This window comes from Nyctereutes procyonoides, unplaced genomic scaffold (assembly GCF_905146905.1).
Source record: "Nyctereutes procyonoides isolate TBG_1078 unplaced genomic scaffold, NYPRO_anot_genome, whole genome shotgun sequence".
Classification (NCBI taxonomy): Eukaryota; Metazoa; Chordata; class Mammalia; order Carnivora; family Canidae; genus Nyctereutes; species Nyctereutes procyonoides.
Genome location: NW_026575121.1, coordinates 9,185,328 through 9,204,676, shown reverse-complemented (window position 1 = coordinate 9,204,676; position 19,349 = coordinate 9,185,328). Strand labels below are relative to the sequence as shown.

Below are 19,349 nucleotides of genomic sequence, written 5' to 3'. Positions count from 1 at the left end.
AAGCACAAGTTCGCCGCGAGCCCAGCACCGCGCAGGTCCCCGCGCCGAGGGCACTCAGAGCACAGTTCGATCGGGGACTCGCGGGGACGTGGGTGCGGGGGGGGGGGGAGAGCCCGAGGTGCCGGCGACCCCGGCGACCCCGCGCTCCGCACCTCGCGCCGCCTCCGCCGCCCGGAGCCCCGCGCAGGCGCACAGCGGCCCCGCCCCCCGCCCGAGGGGCCGGCCCGGCTGCCATCTTGCCGCGCGCGGGAGCCGCCGCTCGCGGGTCCGCTGCGGGGTCGCGCTCCCCCCACCGCCGCCTGCCCGGGCCCCGACTCCGGGCCATGAACTGACCCGCCGCCGCCCGCCTCCCCGCAGCGGCGCGCTCCCGTGCCCCCCGCCCCCCCCCCCGCGGGACGGAACGCGGCGCCCGGGCAGCCGGCCTCCCCGGCGGCCGCGATGCCGAACGTGCAGCTGCCGCCCAAGGAGAGCAACCTCTTCAAGCGCATCTTGGTGAGTGGCCGAGGCCGCGCGGCCCACCCGGCGCGGCGGCGCCTGCGCGGGCTGCGCTCGCCCGGGCTCCCGGCTTTGTTTACCTCCGCGCCCCCCCGCGCCCCGGGTCCCCGCCGCGGCCCCCTCCGCGCCCCCCCGCGCCCCGGATCCCCGCCGCGGCCCCCGCCGCTGCCCGCCCCGCGCCCCCCGCGCGGCCCCTCCGCGCCCCGCGCCCCGGCTCCCCGCCGCGTCCCGCCCCGCGCGCCCCTCCGCGCCCCGCGCCCGGGCTTCACGCCCCGCGGCCCCCCCTCGCGCGCCCCCTCCGCGCCCCGCGCCCGGGCTCCCCGCCACGGCCCGCCCCGCGCCCCCCGCGCTCCCCCTCTACGCCCCGCGGCCCTCCCGCGCGCCCCCTCCGCGCCCCGGCTCGGCCCCCCCCCCGCCCCCCCCGCGCGCCCCCTTCTCGCCCCGCGCCCCGACTCCCCGCCGCGGCCCTCCCCGCGGCCCGCCCCGCGTCCCTTCCGCGCCCTCTCTGCGCCCCGCGCCCTCTCTGCGCTCCCTCTGCTCCCCCAACGCGCCCCCGCCCCTTCTGCGCCCCGCGCCCCCTCTGCGTTCCCTCTGCGCCCCGCGCCCTCTCCGCGCCCCGGGGGGAGGGCAGGGGAGGCCTCCGCGGGGAACGACCCCCCCCCCCCCCCGTCCTCCCTCCTGTTTCTTTCCCTCCTCGGCCGGGTGTTCGTTCACTGCTTGGTGCTGCTGCTTGTTCACCCGCTGCACAGCGCGCGCCGGTGCCCGCCGAAGAGGGGACGATGCTACGGCGGAGTGGGGGCTCGGATCGCCCCCCGGGATGGGGGACACTTAGACCCGCGCAGAGGCCAAGCCTCCCGTGTAGGCGAGAAAGTGTCGCAGGTTTCGGGTGTTAACCGCACTTGCCAGCTCTTTAGGGAGCGAGTGGAGTGGCTTGGAACTCGCCCTTTTTCCGAGTTACGAAGCGGAGCACAGCTCTTGGACGGCGCCGAGCTCGTCGGGCCCTGACTGTGCAAACGGGCGCGCGGGCTGGCTGATTTTACCCCTGCAGGGAACCTGGACTTTGTTTCCAGCAGAAACCTGAAAAATGACCCGGGAGAGATGACCGCTGCCCGGCTCCTGAGAGTTTTCTGTAGGTCGTGTGCCAGTGTCCTCGCCTCCCCCCGCCCCCCCCCCACGGTGCTTTCACCTTATTTCCCGGGTTTTTTTTTCTTCCAGGGAGGAGAGGCAGCAGCACACGCAGCACGCCTTGGCTTTTCTCAGCATGCCCCTTGCAAAAAATGTAAATTTTTAAACTGATACAGTGCCTACTGACTTTTCCAAGTCTGTCATTTCATCCGAAAATAAGCGTTTATATTTTAGGAGTGGATTTATTATTTAGAGCTGATGTTGGTTATACGACTATATGTTTACCTTTACTATAAATAATATACTATGTTTAGAATAGTTTTAAGTAAAAAAAAAAAAAGAAAAAATAGTTTTAAGTGTTATCAACGGTAGGTAAGAATTCATAGCAGCTGTTCCGTTTCAAGCCAATAGAAGCTTCACGCTTCTTCAAAATGTTAAAAATACATAGTAGTTGGGAGTAACATTTCAAGTCTTAATTTTATTTTTTTTATTTTTTTTCTTTCATAATTTTTTATTGGTTGTTCTGAGGATCAGTACAGACATTTCAATTTGTACACAATTCTTAACGTACGTACCGAAAATCTAAAAAATCATGTAGTTGTGATCCTTTTCTAAAAGTTTTATATGTTAGTGTTGAGCAAATAATGAGAGACAAGGGAAAAAACAAATTTTTTTTTAAAAGATTTTATTTATTTATTCGTGAGAGACACAGAGAGCGAGAGAGAGGCAGAGACACAGACAGAAGGAGAAGCAGGCTCCACGCAGGGACCCCGATGTGGGACTTGATCCTGGGTCTGTTTATGGACTTTGTTTACTTATTAGATTTTATTTATTTATTCATAAGAGACACAGAGAGGCAGAGACACAGGCAGAGGGAGAAGCAGGCTCCATGCAGGGAGCCCGACATGGGACTCGATCCTGGGTTACCAGGATCATACCTGGGCCTGAAGACAACGCCAAACCACTAGGCCACCAGGGCTGCCCCCCAAAAACCAAATTCTTATTAAAGCATTGTTGCGTATTGCTTCATTGGGCTTTGTATGTATTTCTCATTATGTTAGTTTTGTTTTTTCCATACCCTTATTTTTTCACACAGTGGATTTGAAGAGGTGAAGTTTTCGCCCCTTTCAGATTCATCCATAAATTGTGGGTTGGGTTTAACTACATTTGACGTTATACCTAAAAGATGATAGAACACTGATTTTCACTCTATATGAATATTTTCTGGTTCAAATCGTCTTATCAGTAAATTATAAAAAACAATTACATGATTTATTATACTCTAGTCACAAAAAATTACAGTGCTGGTGAGTTAACTTTATCCCTAAATAAATTGGAAAATGCTAAACATGTTCTTCTCTGGGTATGTAATATTTGTTACAAGGTTACATGAATTCAGGAGGGTGCTGCGAAAGTGAATGATTTTAGCATTTCACAATTGCAATAAATGTGGTTAGAGTTTTGCTACAACAACTTTCTGACAGAATCTTTATTAAAATTATTTTTCAAGTTTGGTTGGTGGCTCAAAGTGCTTTGCCACCAAGAGTAATTTTTTTTTTTTTTTTTTAGGTTTTATTTTATTTTACTTGAGAGAGAGCGAGCTTGCTTATGGGTGTGCAGGGGAAGGGAAGGGGCAGAGGGAGAGGGAGAAGGAGACTCCCTGCTGAGCAGGGAGCCTGACTCTCCTGGCTCCTTCCCAGGACCCTGAGATCCTGACCTGAGCTGAAGGCAGACACTTAACCAACTGAGCAACCCGGCCGTCCCCCCAAACAATAAATTTAAAAAAATTAATTATGAATGTACTTAAACACATCCATACAAATTGAGTAGCTAGTTTATTACATGTTCTGCACAGCTTGTACATGCCTGTCTTACTCCCCAAACTGGCCATTAGCATTAGGTTTTGTTGAATTGTGGAGCTACTCCATGCTTAAAAGAAAGCATCTAATAAACTAGCTACTAAATTTGCAAAAGAGCAGATGAAACAGTCAAGCTCAGGAATGGTAAATGTCTAAGTGTCTAGGATTCTAATGGTTAGTAGCAAAGTTGAAACTAGAATCTGTCCTTCGTATTAAGTATGTATTCCTTACTGAACTTAACCCTTTTCTTTCATTTGTGTTTTTGGATGCTAGGGACAGAGTACCTGGGTTGAATTATGGCTCTGACACTAGCTCTGTAAACTCAGAAACTGTGCCTCATTGTCTCCATCTGAAATGGAGATAACCTGTATTTCATAGGCTTTCCTGGGATTTAAAAAAGGATTAAGTGAATGGTGCCTGACACTAATAAATGCTTACAATAAGCATTAACTAGTATTATCACTGTTATTGGTAGTATGAATGTTAGTATTTCCAGATCACTTGGTAAGTCAGAAAAAAACCCATAATATTTCTCTTCTTTTACTATTTGCCAGCAGTACTTTTTGCTTGTATTTTTCTTGTCATTTGTCAGATGAACTCCTTTTGTTAAACTTAGATTATTTTTTATTTTTATTTTAAATATTTTTGGGATAGATGATATATTTGGATGGTTCAAAATTTAGATTTCTCTCCCATCCTTGTGTCCCAGCTACTAGGTTCCCTTCCCCAGATGCAATCAAGAAGTCTCAAATTAAACAGCTTTTTCTTTTTTTAAAAAGATTTTATTTATTCATGAGAGACATAAAGAGAGGGAGAGACACAGGCAGAGGGAGAAGCGGGCTCCCTGCAGGGAGCCTGATGTGGGACTTGATCCCAGGACTCCGGGATCATGCTCTGAGCCAAAGCCAGATGTTCCACCACTGAGCTACCCAGGTGCCCCTAAATAGTTTTTTTTATGAACACTCTTCTAATTCTCTCCTCCACATATCATCTCTGCTGCAAAGATTAACCACTTCCTCCTTCTTTGCTGGTACTGTTTTGCTTTGAACCTAGTAGACTGTTTTTTGAGCAGTTCTAATTTGTGTTGACCCTGAGGATGTAGCAGCATATAAAATAGACAGTTTGTTCTCATGGAGCTCATATAGTATGGTAAGGAAGATAGATACTAAAATAAGCATTCAAATTAAGAAAGTCAGGGAGTGATAATGCTGTGTAGAAAATGGAGTAATATGCTAGAGAATATGTGTGGGAAGTAGTGGGAGGCTGGCAGTATTAGAGGGTCAGGCAGGTGACCCATGAAGCTCCACTGGTAAGAAAGATCTGGGGAAGAACATTCCAAGTAGATGGAGCACATGTGCAGAGGCCCTGAGGTGGGCACAAACTTAGCATGTTGAGTACTAGGAAGAAAACCCATGGCAACATAAGTAGAAGGTAAATGGAAGATGAGATATTCTTGTGATCAGTGGCTGCGGCGGACAGGTGTTGATTCCTTAGTCCGACTGGTGGTGTTTACGAAGAAAGGTGTTGTTCACACTTGTATCAGCCTAAAGATAGATCATGGTCTTTGGCATCAGACCAGAGTTTGCAAGGAGGCTTAGCCATTTATAAATAAATTTTAATCTACATCCATAGGGAGGATACCTATGAGATACCACAAGCTTTGTCTGCACATATAAGTAGTTACTCATTTGTGTTGTGTATGTATGTGTGCGCCTTGGTTCCTTTTTTTCTTTCTTTCTTTCTTTTTTTTTAAAGATTTATTTATTTATTTATTTATTTATTTATTTATTTATTTATTTATTTGAGAGAGAGAGAGAGAGAGAGAGGCGCAGAGACACAGGCAGAGGGAGAAGCAGGCTCCATGCCGGGAGCCCGACATGGGACTTGATCCCGGGACTCCAGGATCGTGCCCTGGGCCAAAGGCAGGCCCCAAACTGCTGAACCACCCAGGGATCCCCTTGGTTCCTTTCTTGAGTAGCAAAGATGTTATACAGTTTCTAATATATTTCTGTGTTGTTATCACATATTTTTTGCTTTTGGATTTTGAATTTGGAAAGTTGTGGCAGTATCAGTTGGCAGTTAAGTTCCCTATTTATTAATTGGGTTTTTTCCCCCCTTCTATAAAAGTGAAAAAATACTCATACTAGAACAAATTGGCAAGAAGTAGGTAACGAAAATAAACTTAATCTTATAAGTGATATGAATTGATATAACACCTTCCCATCACATGTTTTAGATCTAATTTTGGATGGTTTTAGAATTATATATAATCAGAATTTGGAATTTATGTAATGCAAAGAAAAATTGCTCCCTGTATATTCATTTTGTTAAATAATTTTTGTTCATATTTCTTTACAGAAATGTTATGAACAGAAGCAATACAAAAATGGCCTCAAGTTTTGCAAGATGATTCTTTCAAATCCAAAATTTGCGGAACATGGAGGTATTGTCTCATGTGTGAGAGACTGCTTTGGGGAAATCTAATTCCAAAATCAGACAGATAAGATTCCTAACAGTGAAAGAAGAATACTTCCTGGATTCTATGGCCTTGTAGCTGTCTACTAGAATATATAAGCATTTTGAGTCATGCATTATATCAGTTTTGATATAGGTTGCTTTCCTTTTACTGTGCTTACGTGGATACAGTCTTTCAAAAAGAAGTGGTTGGTTAATTGGAGTATATAACAGTACTTTTAGAGACCTCATTTCATCTATTACTTTGATTTTTTTTTTTTATTTATTTATGATAGAGAGAGAGAGGCAGAGACATAGGCAGAGGGAGAAGCAGGCTCCATGCACTGGGAGCCCGATGTGGGATTCGATCCCGGGTCTCCAGGATCGCGCCCTGGGCCAAAGGCAGGCGCCAGACCGCTGCGCCACCCAGGGATCCCTCATCTATTACTTTGAATAGCACTTAAGTTTATACTTGGATTTCTTATGTATAAATTAGGGCAATATCTGCAGTACAGAAATAATAGGAAGATATAGTCACGTGTATTTTATTCTCCTGTAGATGTTGTTTTTATATATCTGCTGACCCTTAAGTATAAATAAATTAGATTCTATTGACTTACTATTAGATTGTTTATATTGAGCTGTTTTTCTAGCACTATGGCTGTTAGTAGGTCTATATTTGCTTGTCTCATCCTTTTTCATTGGTGACTGGTGTTTGTTTGAAGGACAAATGAGGTTAGATATGTTACTCATGGTCCTACAGCAGAGCACCGCTAATTGGGGTCTCTGAATATTGGATATGGGTAATTCTTGAGACCATCTTATTGGGAAAGTGGGCTGACCCTGCTCAGCTTTCGACTAACATTTAATATATCCTTTGAAGGAAATGGAAAGAAATCTTCAGTTCATAGAACTTGAGAAATGTAAAGCTTTTTTCAAGTTTTTTCTCTACAGAAACCTTATCTACATGGCAGCTTGTAGAGAAGTTCATTGTGTGAAAACACATAAAGATGTTTAGAGGCCTGGACTAATTACCATGTTCTGACAACCAGAGTCCATAGAGATCATTTGAAAACCATTGTTCTTGTCTAATTCCCTTCTTGTGGATTTATTCAGAGAATGATTTCATTATTTCATATTTCATCATTCTAAGCCATCTTTCATTAGCTGCCTTATTCTTTTTTTTTTAATTTTTTTAAATTTTATTCATTTATGATAGTCACACGCAGAGAGAGAGGGGTGGGCAGAGACACAGGCAGAGGGAGAAGCAGGTTCCATGCACCGGGAGCCCGATGTGGGATTCGATCCCGGGTCTCCAGGATCGCGCCCTGGGCCAAAGGCAGGCGCCAAACCGCTGCGCCACCCAGGGATCCCTCATTAGCTGCCTTAAATGTATCCTTGGGTTACCACTCCCATAGTCCAGTGTTACATTCTCTCTTTTTTTTTAAAGATTTATTTGTTTGTTTGTTTGTTTATGACACAGAGAGAAGCAGAGACACAGGCAGAGGGAGAAGCAGGCTTCTTGCAGGGAGCCTGATGTGGGACTTGATCCCCGGACTGGGATCACGCCCTGAGCCAAAAGCAGACATTCAATTACTAAGCCACCCAGGTGTCTGTCCCCAGTGTTACACTCTTGAATGCAAACTGATGTTAATTAGCCTAACCACAATTAGTTGGAATAAATTTATTGCCAAAAATGAATCATGTTGAAGTATTGAATAAGCTGATTTTTACATTGTGTGCATCTCTTCGCTAAGGTAGATGGTTTTTGTGGGGTATAAATCGATGATGATTAGAAATGATTTTGAATGAAAGTTCTGAAACTACTGCAGTAGATTTTAACACAACAGGACTTGGGTATCTACCGTATTACATTTTTTCAGCAGAATAATCTCAGCTCCTTTGTATAGTCTTCTAAAGGGCAGAAAGCATTTGAGAAACTCAGTCCCAGCCTCAGTGATTTCAGAAAAGGACTCAGGCTTTAATACATCTTACCTGAGGTTTACTTTCTGTATTTCAAGAGAAGTTCTATGTGATTAAAAAGATGTATAAGTATTGGCAGCTATCATATTAAAATAGTACTAAGAGCTTAAAAAAACAGTGCTAAGAGAATAATTTGAATTATTTGTGTGTAAATAGAGGTTAAAAAATATTTTTCAGAGACTTTGGCTATGAAAGGATTGACATTGAACTGTTTAGGAAAAAAAGAAGAAGCCTATGAATTTGTTCGTAAAGGACTTCGTAATGATGTCAAGAGCCATGTCTGTATCCTTTTGCAGTAATTGAAATTTATTATTTCATTTATTTTCCACTTAGTAGAGTTTTCTAATTCAGGAAAAAAAAACCAGACTTTTACTATGGAAAATTTTGTATAGAAGAGAGAATTTAATGAACTCTGTACCATTACTCAACTTCAATACTAATCAGCATTTTGTAATAATTTCTTTTGTTCCTTGTTTGTGGTAGTTGAAAGAGAATCCTTGTACATTATGTATTTGTATCAGTTGTGCTTAGGTGCGAGAAAAGTAACTGATCTGTGACTTGAAAACCATTTTTTTCTTACATACCCGTTTACTTAGTGATACTTTCTTGTCATGCCAGATGACATACTTGTATAGTAAAATTTGAGTTCCTTAAACATTGTTTTAGACATTTTGGAAGAAAAATTCAGAAAAAAACGTGTTTTAAAGCAGATTTTATTTAGTATTAAGTATGATACTGGTTCTTCAGTTGGATTTCTATTGCACAGGGACATAGCTATAACTTCACTAGATACTTACTGTATTTTTCATTGGCTAGTATCTCTTTGAGAAAACAAAAATACTTTTTTAAGGATGGATCATTGGAATTGATTTCCTTTTCATTTTGCCTATGCTTATTTGCTTATTTGCAGTCTTTTCCCATGTTGCCCTTATATTGTAATTTTTTATATTTCATTCCTCTAGCTCTTGGCCAGTATTAAACATCAATAGTCTAGGTAGTGTTTTCACATATTCAGCTTAGGATTCTCCTGAAATACTAAATACTTATTTCTTTATCTCAGTGCTTACCCCAGAGTGAAGAGAGAGGGCATGTAAGTATGATAGTTTTTTTGGCTCCAAGATATGCTGAGACTTTAATTTACAGTAAATAAACACTTCATTTTTGTGGTTTCTGGAATCACCAGTGAATTAACTGATGATTATATGTTGTTTTGGAGTTGACTGAATAGGAACTAATTTGAAGAGATAATTGCAATTTTTGTATATAGTAATGAAGAATAAGTGAATGTTGAGGTGCTGGGGTGGGAAAGTGAGGGAGGAAAAGGCAGGGAATGTGAAGGATTTTTATCAAGAATTTTCTAAGGTTATGTAAACATAATGGAAAAATCCAAACATCTGTAATTGGAGAGCGTAGAATGATGTACCTCCCAGGTGCCCCTCACCCAACTTCAATAATTTAACAGCTGCCAGTCAGGGCTAATCTGGTTTCATCTTTTATGCCGCTGCCCCCCCCCCCCCAATCTCCCTTTCTCTGACCCCAGATTATTCTGAAATAAATCCCAGACAACATACCACATCATTAAGGTAAGCTTTATATTAGGTATATAGCATAGTATATTCTAGCATCTTTGAATATCTCTATTTCCTTAACTTAGTAGGTTGGCATGTATATGGACTCTTACAGCGTTCTGATAAGAAGTATGATGAAGCTATTAAGTGTTATCGAAATGCCCTCAAGTTAGATAAAGATAATCTGCAAATTTTGAGGGATCTCTCTCTGTTGCAGATCCAAATGAGAGACCTTGAAGGTTATCGAGTAAGTACTTCAGTCTTTACATGTTTTTTACAATAGGCATAATTTAGAAACGCATGCGTTCAGAATAAAGTGAGCATAGGCTGAGATGATGCAGATTTGATTTGTTTGTTATAGTCTGTAGTAGAAGGGGGAAGTCACCTGAGACCTTGTTCCCCAATAATAGCTGTAGAAATGCATCCTTGATCATAAAAAAATGGCTGTGTATTAATTTAATGCTTTTTTAAAAACTAGATTATCTCCTATGTGTAAGTGTGGTACTAGATTCTTTGTGGGTTTGACATTTACAGATTTAGTAAATAGAGCTTTTATAACTGAAATCTAAATGTAGGAATTAATTAGCTTCCTCTGTTATGGGTTGGTAAATATAAAATAATGTGGGAAGGATTGCTGTAAAGCAGTCTTTCTGCAGTACCAACCTCTTCACATTGGCATCTTCAACTCTGCTGGGTATCTCCATGTGCTTACTCCATCCACTAAATACTCTAACTTCAGTATATCAGACAACAGAATTCTCTCCCTTTCTTATGTGAAAAAGCCCACAACTCTGAACTGATAAAGAGTTTAACTCTTTAAGTGCTTTCATGTACTTTTTGTCTTCTACTGCCACTTAAATCCTTATATCTGGTGCCTAGATTTTTGCAGAGGTTTTAACTGTGCTGCTGAGCTTAATAATTGTATCATTTTTCCAGATTGTGTAGTTTTTCTTTTAGCCTAGGTGTGGTGGGAGTTAAAACCAGTTATCTGTATAAATGAGGCAAGGAAATTGAGAATACTGGCAAAACGGTGCTTGCTAAAAGGGGTAGGAAAATAAATGAAGATACAAGAGCTGGTGGTTAGATGCAAAGGACCTAAGGAACCAGCAGTACTGGTGGCACCCCAGAACAAGGGCATGAATGTCACTGAGTAAGAGCGTTGGCCAGAGTGAGGTACCTGAATTTATGATTTCTGGGTGGTGGAAAGGTCTAGGGTGTGGTTGTGGGAGTGGGTCCCTGAAGCAGGGTGAAGCAGATCATTAAAGATGAGGAAATCTTGATTCTAAAATAATAGGTTGTTGGATAGGTACTCCACAGTGTTGCACTTGCAACAGGATAGTGGCAGGATTTGGCAGAGAGAAAAAAACTGACCTAGACTTTAATGAAGGAGGGAAGTGACAGGCAGTGGTGTGAAAGAGAGATGGGAGTGATACAGCTTAATGTCATATGCCTGAAAGGAACCAGGCACACAAAAGTAGAAGAGTGGTACTGTCTAAACTTCTCTCAAAGATATCTTTTTCTTAAAAAGATCTGATCGTGTTACTCCTTGGGGCATCTAGTGTGGAAGGACAGTTGGCACCTATTCCAACCAGAGAAATGAAACACTGCATTTGTAGAACTTTATTACAGCTAGTATTCTTGGTGATATCCTGTTCCTTCAAACAGTTATACTTTCCTAAAACCTGGAAGTGAATACAAGCTATTAAGAGGTGGAGGCTGTGTAGGGAGGTTGCATTTTCTGCTGGTGGAGATACCTAGATTCTTCTGGGGCAGCCATGCTGGAATTTCTGGTGTTTTCTGCCTCTTGTCATAGACATGAAGCTGTCTTAGAGTGGCAGCAGTGGTGTTCTGTTAGAAAAGTCCAGTCTGATGTTTGAGTGTTTGCCCTGGCTGTGTCTACCCTCTTTCTGAGGCCCGTTGTAACAATGTAATAAATACATTATAATCCCTCCCTCCCTCCCTCCCTCTCTCCTCCCTCCCTCCCTTCCTTCCTTCCTTTCTTTTTTTTATTTTATTTTATTTATTTATTTGAGAGAGAGAGAGAGCGAGCATGAGTAGGGGGAAGAGATAGAGGGAGAAGCAGACTACCTACTAAGGGAGCCTGATGTGGAGCTAGATCCCAGGACCCTGAGATCATGACCAAATCAAAGGCAAACACATAACTGACTGAGCCACCCGGGTGCCCCCATTATAATTTCACGTAGTGTTTTTATAAACAGCAGAATTTAGTTGGAAAGAAAGGTATCTTAGTCTCTTCTAAGATGTTTAATTACCAAAAGAAATTCTCATTATATAAAGGTAATTTTATAAGGCAGCACATGAACATGGGCCCCAAGGTCAGCCTTTCAGTGACAGCTTTACACAGGGAGCATTACAGAGTATTCTAGAACTTAAGTAATTTAACATCAAAAGTATTTCTGTTTTATTCAGGAACTGACGTGTGTTCATTGAATTCATTAGCAAGGAATTAAAGGCATTAAATTGTTTTCTTAAAGCTCTGTGGTGAAATATAAATATTTTATATTTATATAAAAAAAAAAGTTAAAGTCAAAAGAGAAAAAGACGATTTTTCATTTAATTTAATTTTATTGGGATCCCTGGGTGGCGCTGCGATTTGGCGCCTGCCTTTGGCCCAGGGCGTGATCCTGGAGACTCGGGATCGAATCCCACATCGGGCTCCCGGTGCATGGAGCCTGCTTCCCCCTCTGCCTGTGTCTCTGCCCCTCTCTCTCTCTCTCTCTCTCTGTGACTATCATAAATAAATAAAAATTTAAAAAAATAAAAAAAATAAAAAAAAAATTTAATTTTATTATTTTTTTAATTTTTAGGAGACAAGGTATCAGCTTCTTCAGCTGCGCCCAACACAGCGTGCTTCCTGGATTGGGTATGCTATTGCATACCATTTGCTGAAAGATTATGATATGGCACTAAAACTGTTGGAAGAATTTAGACAAACTCAACAAGTAAGAACTTCATTCTAACCATTTCTCCTACCTGCATGAGCTAAAATAGTTGACTTCTGTGTTGCCCTGATTCCCAATTGTGCATTAAAATCTTTAGGACCTATGGGAGCACCTGGGTGGCTCAGTGAGTTAAGAGTCCAGCTCTTGATTTCAGCTCAAGTCATGATCTCAAGGTTGTGAGATAGAGCTCCACATCGGGCTCTGTGCTCAGTGTGGAGTCAGCTTCAGATTCTCTCACTCGCCCTCACTGTTCTCTCTCTCTCTCTCTCTCTCTCTCTCTCTCTCTCTCTCTCTCTGTCTCAAATAAATAAAGCCTTTAAAAAAATAAAGTCTTTGGGACCTATGGAAAAACTCGAAAGGTTTTTGAAATAATTAGAAAAAAATAAAACCAAATTCTTGACACAAAATAATATGAAAATTTTTATACCTTATTAGTTTGATATTCAAATGACTAAAGAAAGGAAAGCACATAAAAATGAAAGTAGTTTTGTGATTATGGGGATTATTTCTCTCCCATATATTGCTTTATATTTTATGTAAACATTAATACATTTTAATATATATGCAAAATATAAAACAAAAAACACTGTGCATCGAGATGATTAGATGTTAATATTTTGCCACAATTTCTCCAGATTTTATTATTTTTTAAAGAAATATTACAGAAATAGCTGTAAAGGCCTCTCATGTCCCTGGAGGTAGCCACTACTCTGGAATGGATATAGATTGTTCCTAGTCACATTTACATTATGTTCAAGTCCATTAAAGTTACAAACTATTATTTTGTGTATTTAAAAATTGACATGAACAATATGCAGTTTTTTTCATTCCACGTCTTGAGATATATGGGTGTTGATACATACAGGGATAGTTCATTTTTTAAAAAAAACCTTTATTTGAGAGAGACAGAAAGAGCATGAGGAGGGGGAGGGACAAAGGGAGAGGGAGAAGCAGACTCCTTGCTGAGCAGGGAGCCTGACACAGGGCTTGATCCTGAGGACCCCAAGATCATGACCTGAGCCAAAGACAGCTACTTAACTGACTGAGCCACCCAAGGGCCCCAGTTTATTCATTTTTAACTGCTGTTTGGTATTTCATTATATAAATAAGCAATGGTTTATTAATTCCACTTTTTCTTTATGTCAATAACACACTATCTTGATTGCTGTTGCTTTATAGTTTGAAATTTGAAAGGCATGTCCTTCTACTTTGTTCTTTTTCAAGATTCTTTTGGTTATGCAGGGTTTCTTTTATTTCCATTTGAATTTTAGGATTAGCTTTGTCAATTTCTGCAAAAAATCTTGCTGACAGTTTGATAGGGATTGCACTCATTTAATTTGTAGATCAATTGGAAGAAAATTGTAATCAGAATAATATTTGAGTATTCTGATAAATGAACATGATTTGAAATGTCTCTCCATTTATATAGGTCTTTAATATCTCTCAGCATGCTTTTAGTCTTGAATTTATAGTTCTTATTTCCTAAATTTATTCCTAAATATATTTCTCTTTTAGATGTTACTGTGAATGAAATTATTTTAGTTTTTTTTGAATTGTTGGTTTCTAGTATATGGAAGTACAATTGATTTTTCTATTTTGAGTGTGTATTCTGTTACCCTGCTTAACTTTTTTATTTTAGTAGATTTTTTTAACATTTTCATACTTTCCTATAGGTGTAGGATTTGCTGACCTGAATCTTTACCTTGCTGTAGGCAGAAATGCCACCTTTTTGTTTATTTTAAAGAATGTGTTAGTCTTCATTATTAATCACTTTTGTATTTGTAACTACTTCTGGGTTGCTTTTTTTTTTTTTAAGATTTTATTTTTCCATGAGAGACCAGAGAGAGACACAGAGAGAGAGAGGCAGAGGGAGAAGCAGGCTCCATGCAGAGAGCCCTACATGGGACTCAATCCCTCGTCTCCAGGATCATGCCCTGGGCTGAAGGTAGCGCTAAACCGCTGAGCCACCCAGGCTGCCCAGGGTTGCTTTTTTAAATTTAGTGTGTGTGAATGACTTTTCTGAGAAAGCAATAAAAGATCTAGAAGTGTCTTATCTAGTTATATAAATAAAATAATTTGTTCATTTTTTTTCAGGTTCCTCCCAACAAAATAGACTATGAATATAGTGAACTGATATTATACCAGAATCAAGTGATGAGAGAGGCAGATCTATTTCAGGAGTCTTTGGAACATATAGAAACGTATGAGAAACAAATATGTGATAAACTTTTGGTGGAAGAAATTAAAGGTAGGTTGACTAGCTTTTTCTTTTAGTGGCCTCAGTTAAAGAACACAAACTATACACTTTATTCTGTCCTAACAAATAAGACTTGTTATATAATAAAAACCATTTTTATTGTTTATTATTTATTAAGTTAATCCCCATAACAATACTATATATGGTTGTTATATCCATCTTACAGTTGAGGGGCTGAGGAACAGACTGGTTAAGTGACTTGCCCAAAGGCAAACAGCTATGTAAGCTGGGTAGTATTGGATTTGAGTCTAGGGATTTTTGACTCCAGATTCCATTTTCTTAGTATATTTACTGCCTTCATATCCCCCACATATATATCTGTGAAATAAATAAATAAATTACAATGAGAATAGTAAATGATGGTATTGGGGTCACCATGAAAGCAGGATCCTGATAAATAACCTGTTAAAAATGTTCATCAGCAAAAGGTCAGGCACTTTATTTTTATTTTTATTTTATTTTTTTTAAGATTTTATTTATTCATAGAAACACACACACAGAGAGGCAGAGACACAGGCAGAGGGAGAAGCGGGCTCCATGCAGGGAGCCCGATGTGGGACTTGATCCCAGGTCTCCAGGATCACGCCCTGGGCTGCAGGCGGCGCTAAACCGCTGCACCACCGGGGCTGCCCAGGCACTTTTTTTTTTTAAACAAAGTTTTGCTCATCAGTTACCGCTCTTTGAGCAATAGTACAATAAAATGTCCAACTAAAGTAATAATTAGTTTAAAATTGAAGTTTCACATAGTCCTAGGACTTCTAGGGCTTAATAAAAACAATAGCTAACATTTATTTACTTTCCCTGTGTTTCAGAGTATGGTAATTGCTTAAACTGCTTTATTTCATTAAATTTTTAGCACTTCTAACATGGGTAGATTATCCCTATTTTTATGGTTGGGGAAACTAAAGCTTAGAGAAGTTAAAGACTTACCCAAAGTCACCCTGCCTTTTAGGTGGTAGACTTAATTTCTAAATACATCTTCCTGGCTTCAGAGCTTTTTTTTTTTTTTTTTAAGGTAAATTTTATACACAACTTGGTGGGGTTTGCACACATGACCTAAGATCAAGAGTCACATGCTCTACCAACTGAGCTAGTCTGTTACCCCTATTTTTCTTAAAAATGTATTTAAATAGTCTTCATTTTTATGGAGCAATTTTAGGTTCATAGCAAAATTGAGTGGAAGGTATAGAGATTTCACATGTACCCTCCGTCCCCACGCATGCATGGCTTGCCCCCGCCCCATATCAACATCCCCTACTGGAATGGTACATTTATTCTAATTAGTGAACCCACACTGGCAGGTGATTACCACCCAAAGTCTTCAATTTACATTAAGATTCACTCTTGTTTAGCTTTTGACAAATGGTTAAATGGTTATCTACCATTGTAGTGTCATATAGAATAGTTTCACTGCCCTAAAAATCCTCTTTGCTCTGCCTGTTTGTTTCTCCTTGACCCCAACTCCTGGTTACCACTGATGGTTTTACTGTCTCTGTAAGTGTGCCTTTTCCAGAATGTCCTATAGTTGGAAGCATGTAGTATGTAGGTTTTTTTAGATTAGCTTTTTTCACTTAGTACAAGATTTCTTACTGGTTTTTCGTTAGTCCTTACTTTTAACTACTTTCTCTGCTCTTCTAGTTAATGTATAGTAGTTTACTGATTTAATTTTTGGGAATAATACTAATATTGACAACACCACGTTTTATTTTATGTGTTTATTTCTTATTTTTTCCTTAAGTTTTTATTTAAATTACAGTTAGTTAACATATAATGTAATATTAGTTTCAAGTGCAGAATTTAGTGATTTTGTCACTTACATACACCACTCATTGCTCATCACAAGTGCTCTCCTTAATCCCCATCACCCATTTAGTCCCCCCACCCCCTGCACCTCCCTCCATCACCCTTCAGTTATCTATAATGAAAAGTTGACTTTGTGATTTGCCTGTTTTTTTTTTTTTCCCTTATGTCATCTGTTTTGGTTTTTAAATTCCACATATGTGTGAAATTGTATAATATTTGTCTTTCCCTGACTAACTTATTCTGCTTAGCATAATACTCTTTAGCTCCATCCATCTCATTGCAAATGGCAGGAATTTATTCTTTTTTATGGTTGAGTAATATTTCATTGTATATATACTACCTCTTCTTTATCCATTCTTCAGTCGATGGATATTTGGACTCTTTACATAATTTGGCTATTGAACAACAGTGTTTTTCAAACTGTTGGTAAAACGGGGATAATTTAAGGTTCTGGTTTTTTTCTTCTATCACTTATAACTGTTAGGAACAAGGGAAAATAACAATTATTTTATATTCTGGTGTGTTACTGCTGCTTCTTAGTTAAATCTTAGATCACTTTTTCTCTCGTAACATCAATACAGAATGCAATGATTAAGAAGTAGTTACGATATATGAAATCAGTTTTAATTAAAGTCTGCAAGTTGGCATGTAGCCACATTTATCCAAATGTTGCTGGTGAGGGTAATTTGGGAGTCATCATTTTGAATACAAAGCTAGTGTTTTAAGCTGCTTATAGAGACATGTTATGGTATTATTTTTTCAGTATACTCTGCAGGCCCAGAGACCTTTGATATTTACACATTTATGTCATTTGTAGTTCTTAGCATATTAAGATTTTTTTATAAACTTAAAAAATGTTGTTAGAAATTTTTACTAACTTATGAATATACGAATGTACTTGTTCTGTGTATTCTGCTAGTAATAACTCTTGCCTGTGGTGGAAGCAGATAACAAAGGAAAAATATGTGTTTTATCTATTTATGTAGGGTGAGCAGTGTAAAAATTGGACTAGCCAGAAATTAGATGTGGAGGAGTGGGGCATGTTTATAGTTTTAAGTAGCAAACGTTTATGTGTATATTCATTTTGTACCAAGCATTGTCTTAACCCATTTAAATTGATTCATTTATCAGAAGAGCAGATTGAGATAGTTGATATTTCTTTTTATATGTAAGTGGACATTGGAATTGTTATAAAGTGGTAAAACTGAAAGTTACATCTGGTTAGTCTTCCTCTAGAGCTTGAGTAATATATAAAAATAGTAAAATAATAGTATATAATGGCCACTTCAATTATGGTCTCCTCCAGTATGATGAAACCTGAAATAATACATCTGAAGACATTTCAAAAGGTCATTTCTTTGAAATAGATTGGGGAAGGGGAAATCTTAGTCATAGCAAGTTGAGATCTATTCTTTTTTTTTTTTTTTTTGAGATCTATTCTTTTTTTGAGAATCTCTCTTTTATCTTGGATTAGATGTGCTTTCCATTATATCTGAGGAGTTTAAATATTCATTTCCCATGCCTACTTTCTTTTTTTTTTTTTAAGATTTTATTTATTCATGAGAGACACGGGGGGGGGGGAGGGGGCAGAGACACAGGAGAGGGAAAAGCAGGCTCCATACAGGGAGCCTGATGCAGGACTCAATCCCGGGACTCCAGGATCACGCCCTGGGCTGGAAGGCAGGTGCCAAACCATTGAGCCACCCAGGGACCCCCCCCCCCGCCTTTTTTTAAGATAGATTGATTGATTTAGAGAGAGCGTGTGTGTGTGTGTGTGTGTGTGTGTGTGTGAGAGAGAGAGAGAGAGAGAGAGAGAGAGAGAGAGAGAGAGACAGCAGGGTGAGGGACAGAGGGAGAAGGAGAAAGAATCCTCAGCAGATACCCCATGGGGAGTCAGGTCAGCCCCTTAACTGAGCCACCTGGGCTCCCCTCCCATGTCTACTTGTGTGGCTACATTTGTGTGGCTTAGTAAAAGGATTTGAACCTTAGGGGTGACCCACATGTGAACCTGGTTTGTTTAGTTTCTTGCTGTGAAGTGGTATTTAGTATTTTTGTTTTACTGAGTTAAATTCCAGTTTTAGTGACTTCGAAAGGAAACAAAGAACGGAATGGAGAATTGTTTAATATATGAATTGATCGGGGAAAGTCCATTCAAATCTAGCAATAGGAATGCAGGGATGTTTTATTAGAATTCTTTACCAATTTGTAGAGAGAGTCTTTAAAGGGTATGTAAAAATGTGCATAATGCAAACATTTGTACTAAGAACCTAATATCCTATATGTATATTTGGGTTGTAGAAGAAAACCAAAAATGAATGTTAGCACAGTAGAATGTGTACATGAAGGTTCATTTCTGAAGACAAGCTGTGAATTACTATGTTTAGTTGTATAAACTGCAACATGCCCCCAAAGGAAAGCACATACATTTCTGTCTTTCATGAACATCTATTATGCTAATAATGCTTAGTGAAATCTATGAGATCAGAAAGGTATTTAATGTTTAAGTAAAATGAATGTGAATTTAAACTTAATTTTAGGGGAAATGCTGTTGAAATTGGGAAGATTAAAAGAAGCCAGTGAAGTATTCAAAAACTTGATTGATCGGAATGCAGAAAATTGGTGTTATTATGAAGGCTTGGAAAAAGCTCTGCAACTTAGTATGTAATGATTTTTCTCCTCTACCTAATCTTACCTAGTATTTGAATTAAATGCAAAGTTGTAATAATATTTGAGGACAAACATTTTTACCATTAACATTTATTTTTCCATTTAGAATAATTATAGGTTAAACATGGCTGTGAAAGGAATTTAGATATTTATTTATACTTAAGTGATTAATGGT

General features: G+C 40.1%; 1 protein-coding gene across 9 annotated transcripts in view; it reads left to right on the top strand.

The window, feature by feature from the left end:
- The first annotated feature begins 232 nt into the window (after positions 1 to 232).
- Positions 233 to 19,349, top strand: part of NAA16 (N-alpha-acetyltransferase 16, NatA auxiliary subunit) — a 65,579-nt gene continuing 46,462 nt past the window's right edge. For 6 of the 9 annotated variants that reach the window (XR_008665750.1, XR_008665749.1, XR_008665748.1 and 3 more), the window contains exons 1-7: positions 233 to 492; positions 5,838 to 5,922; positions 8,094 to 8,198; positions 9,574 to 9,731; positions 12,313 to 12,447; positions 14,542 to 14,695; positions 19,045 to 19,164. Coding sequence is in view for 4 of the 9 variants with exons in the window: in XM_055335707.1 (XP_055191682.1) it covers positions 439 to 492; positions 5,838 to 5,922; positions 8,094 to 8,198; positions 9,574 to 9,731; positions 12,313 to 12,447; positions 14,542 to 14,695; positions 19,045 to 19,164 (811 nt within the window). In the remaining 5 variants the exon portion in view is untranslated. The remainder of the gene's footprint in view (positions 493 to 5,837; positions 5,923 to 8,093; positions 8,199 to 9,573; positions 9,732 to 12,312; positions 12,448 to 14,541; positions 14,696 to 19,044; positions 19,165 to 19,349) is intronic. The other 3 variants (XM_055335705.1, XM_055335704.1, XM_055335706.1) reach the window with 2 other exon arrangements.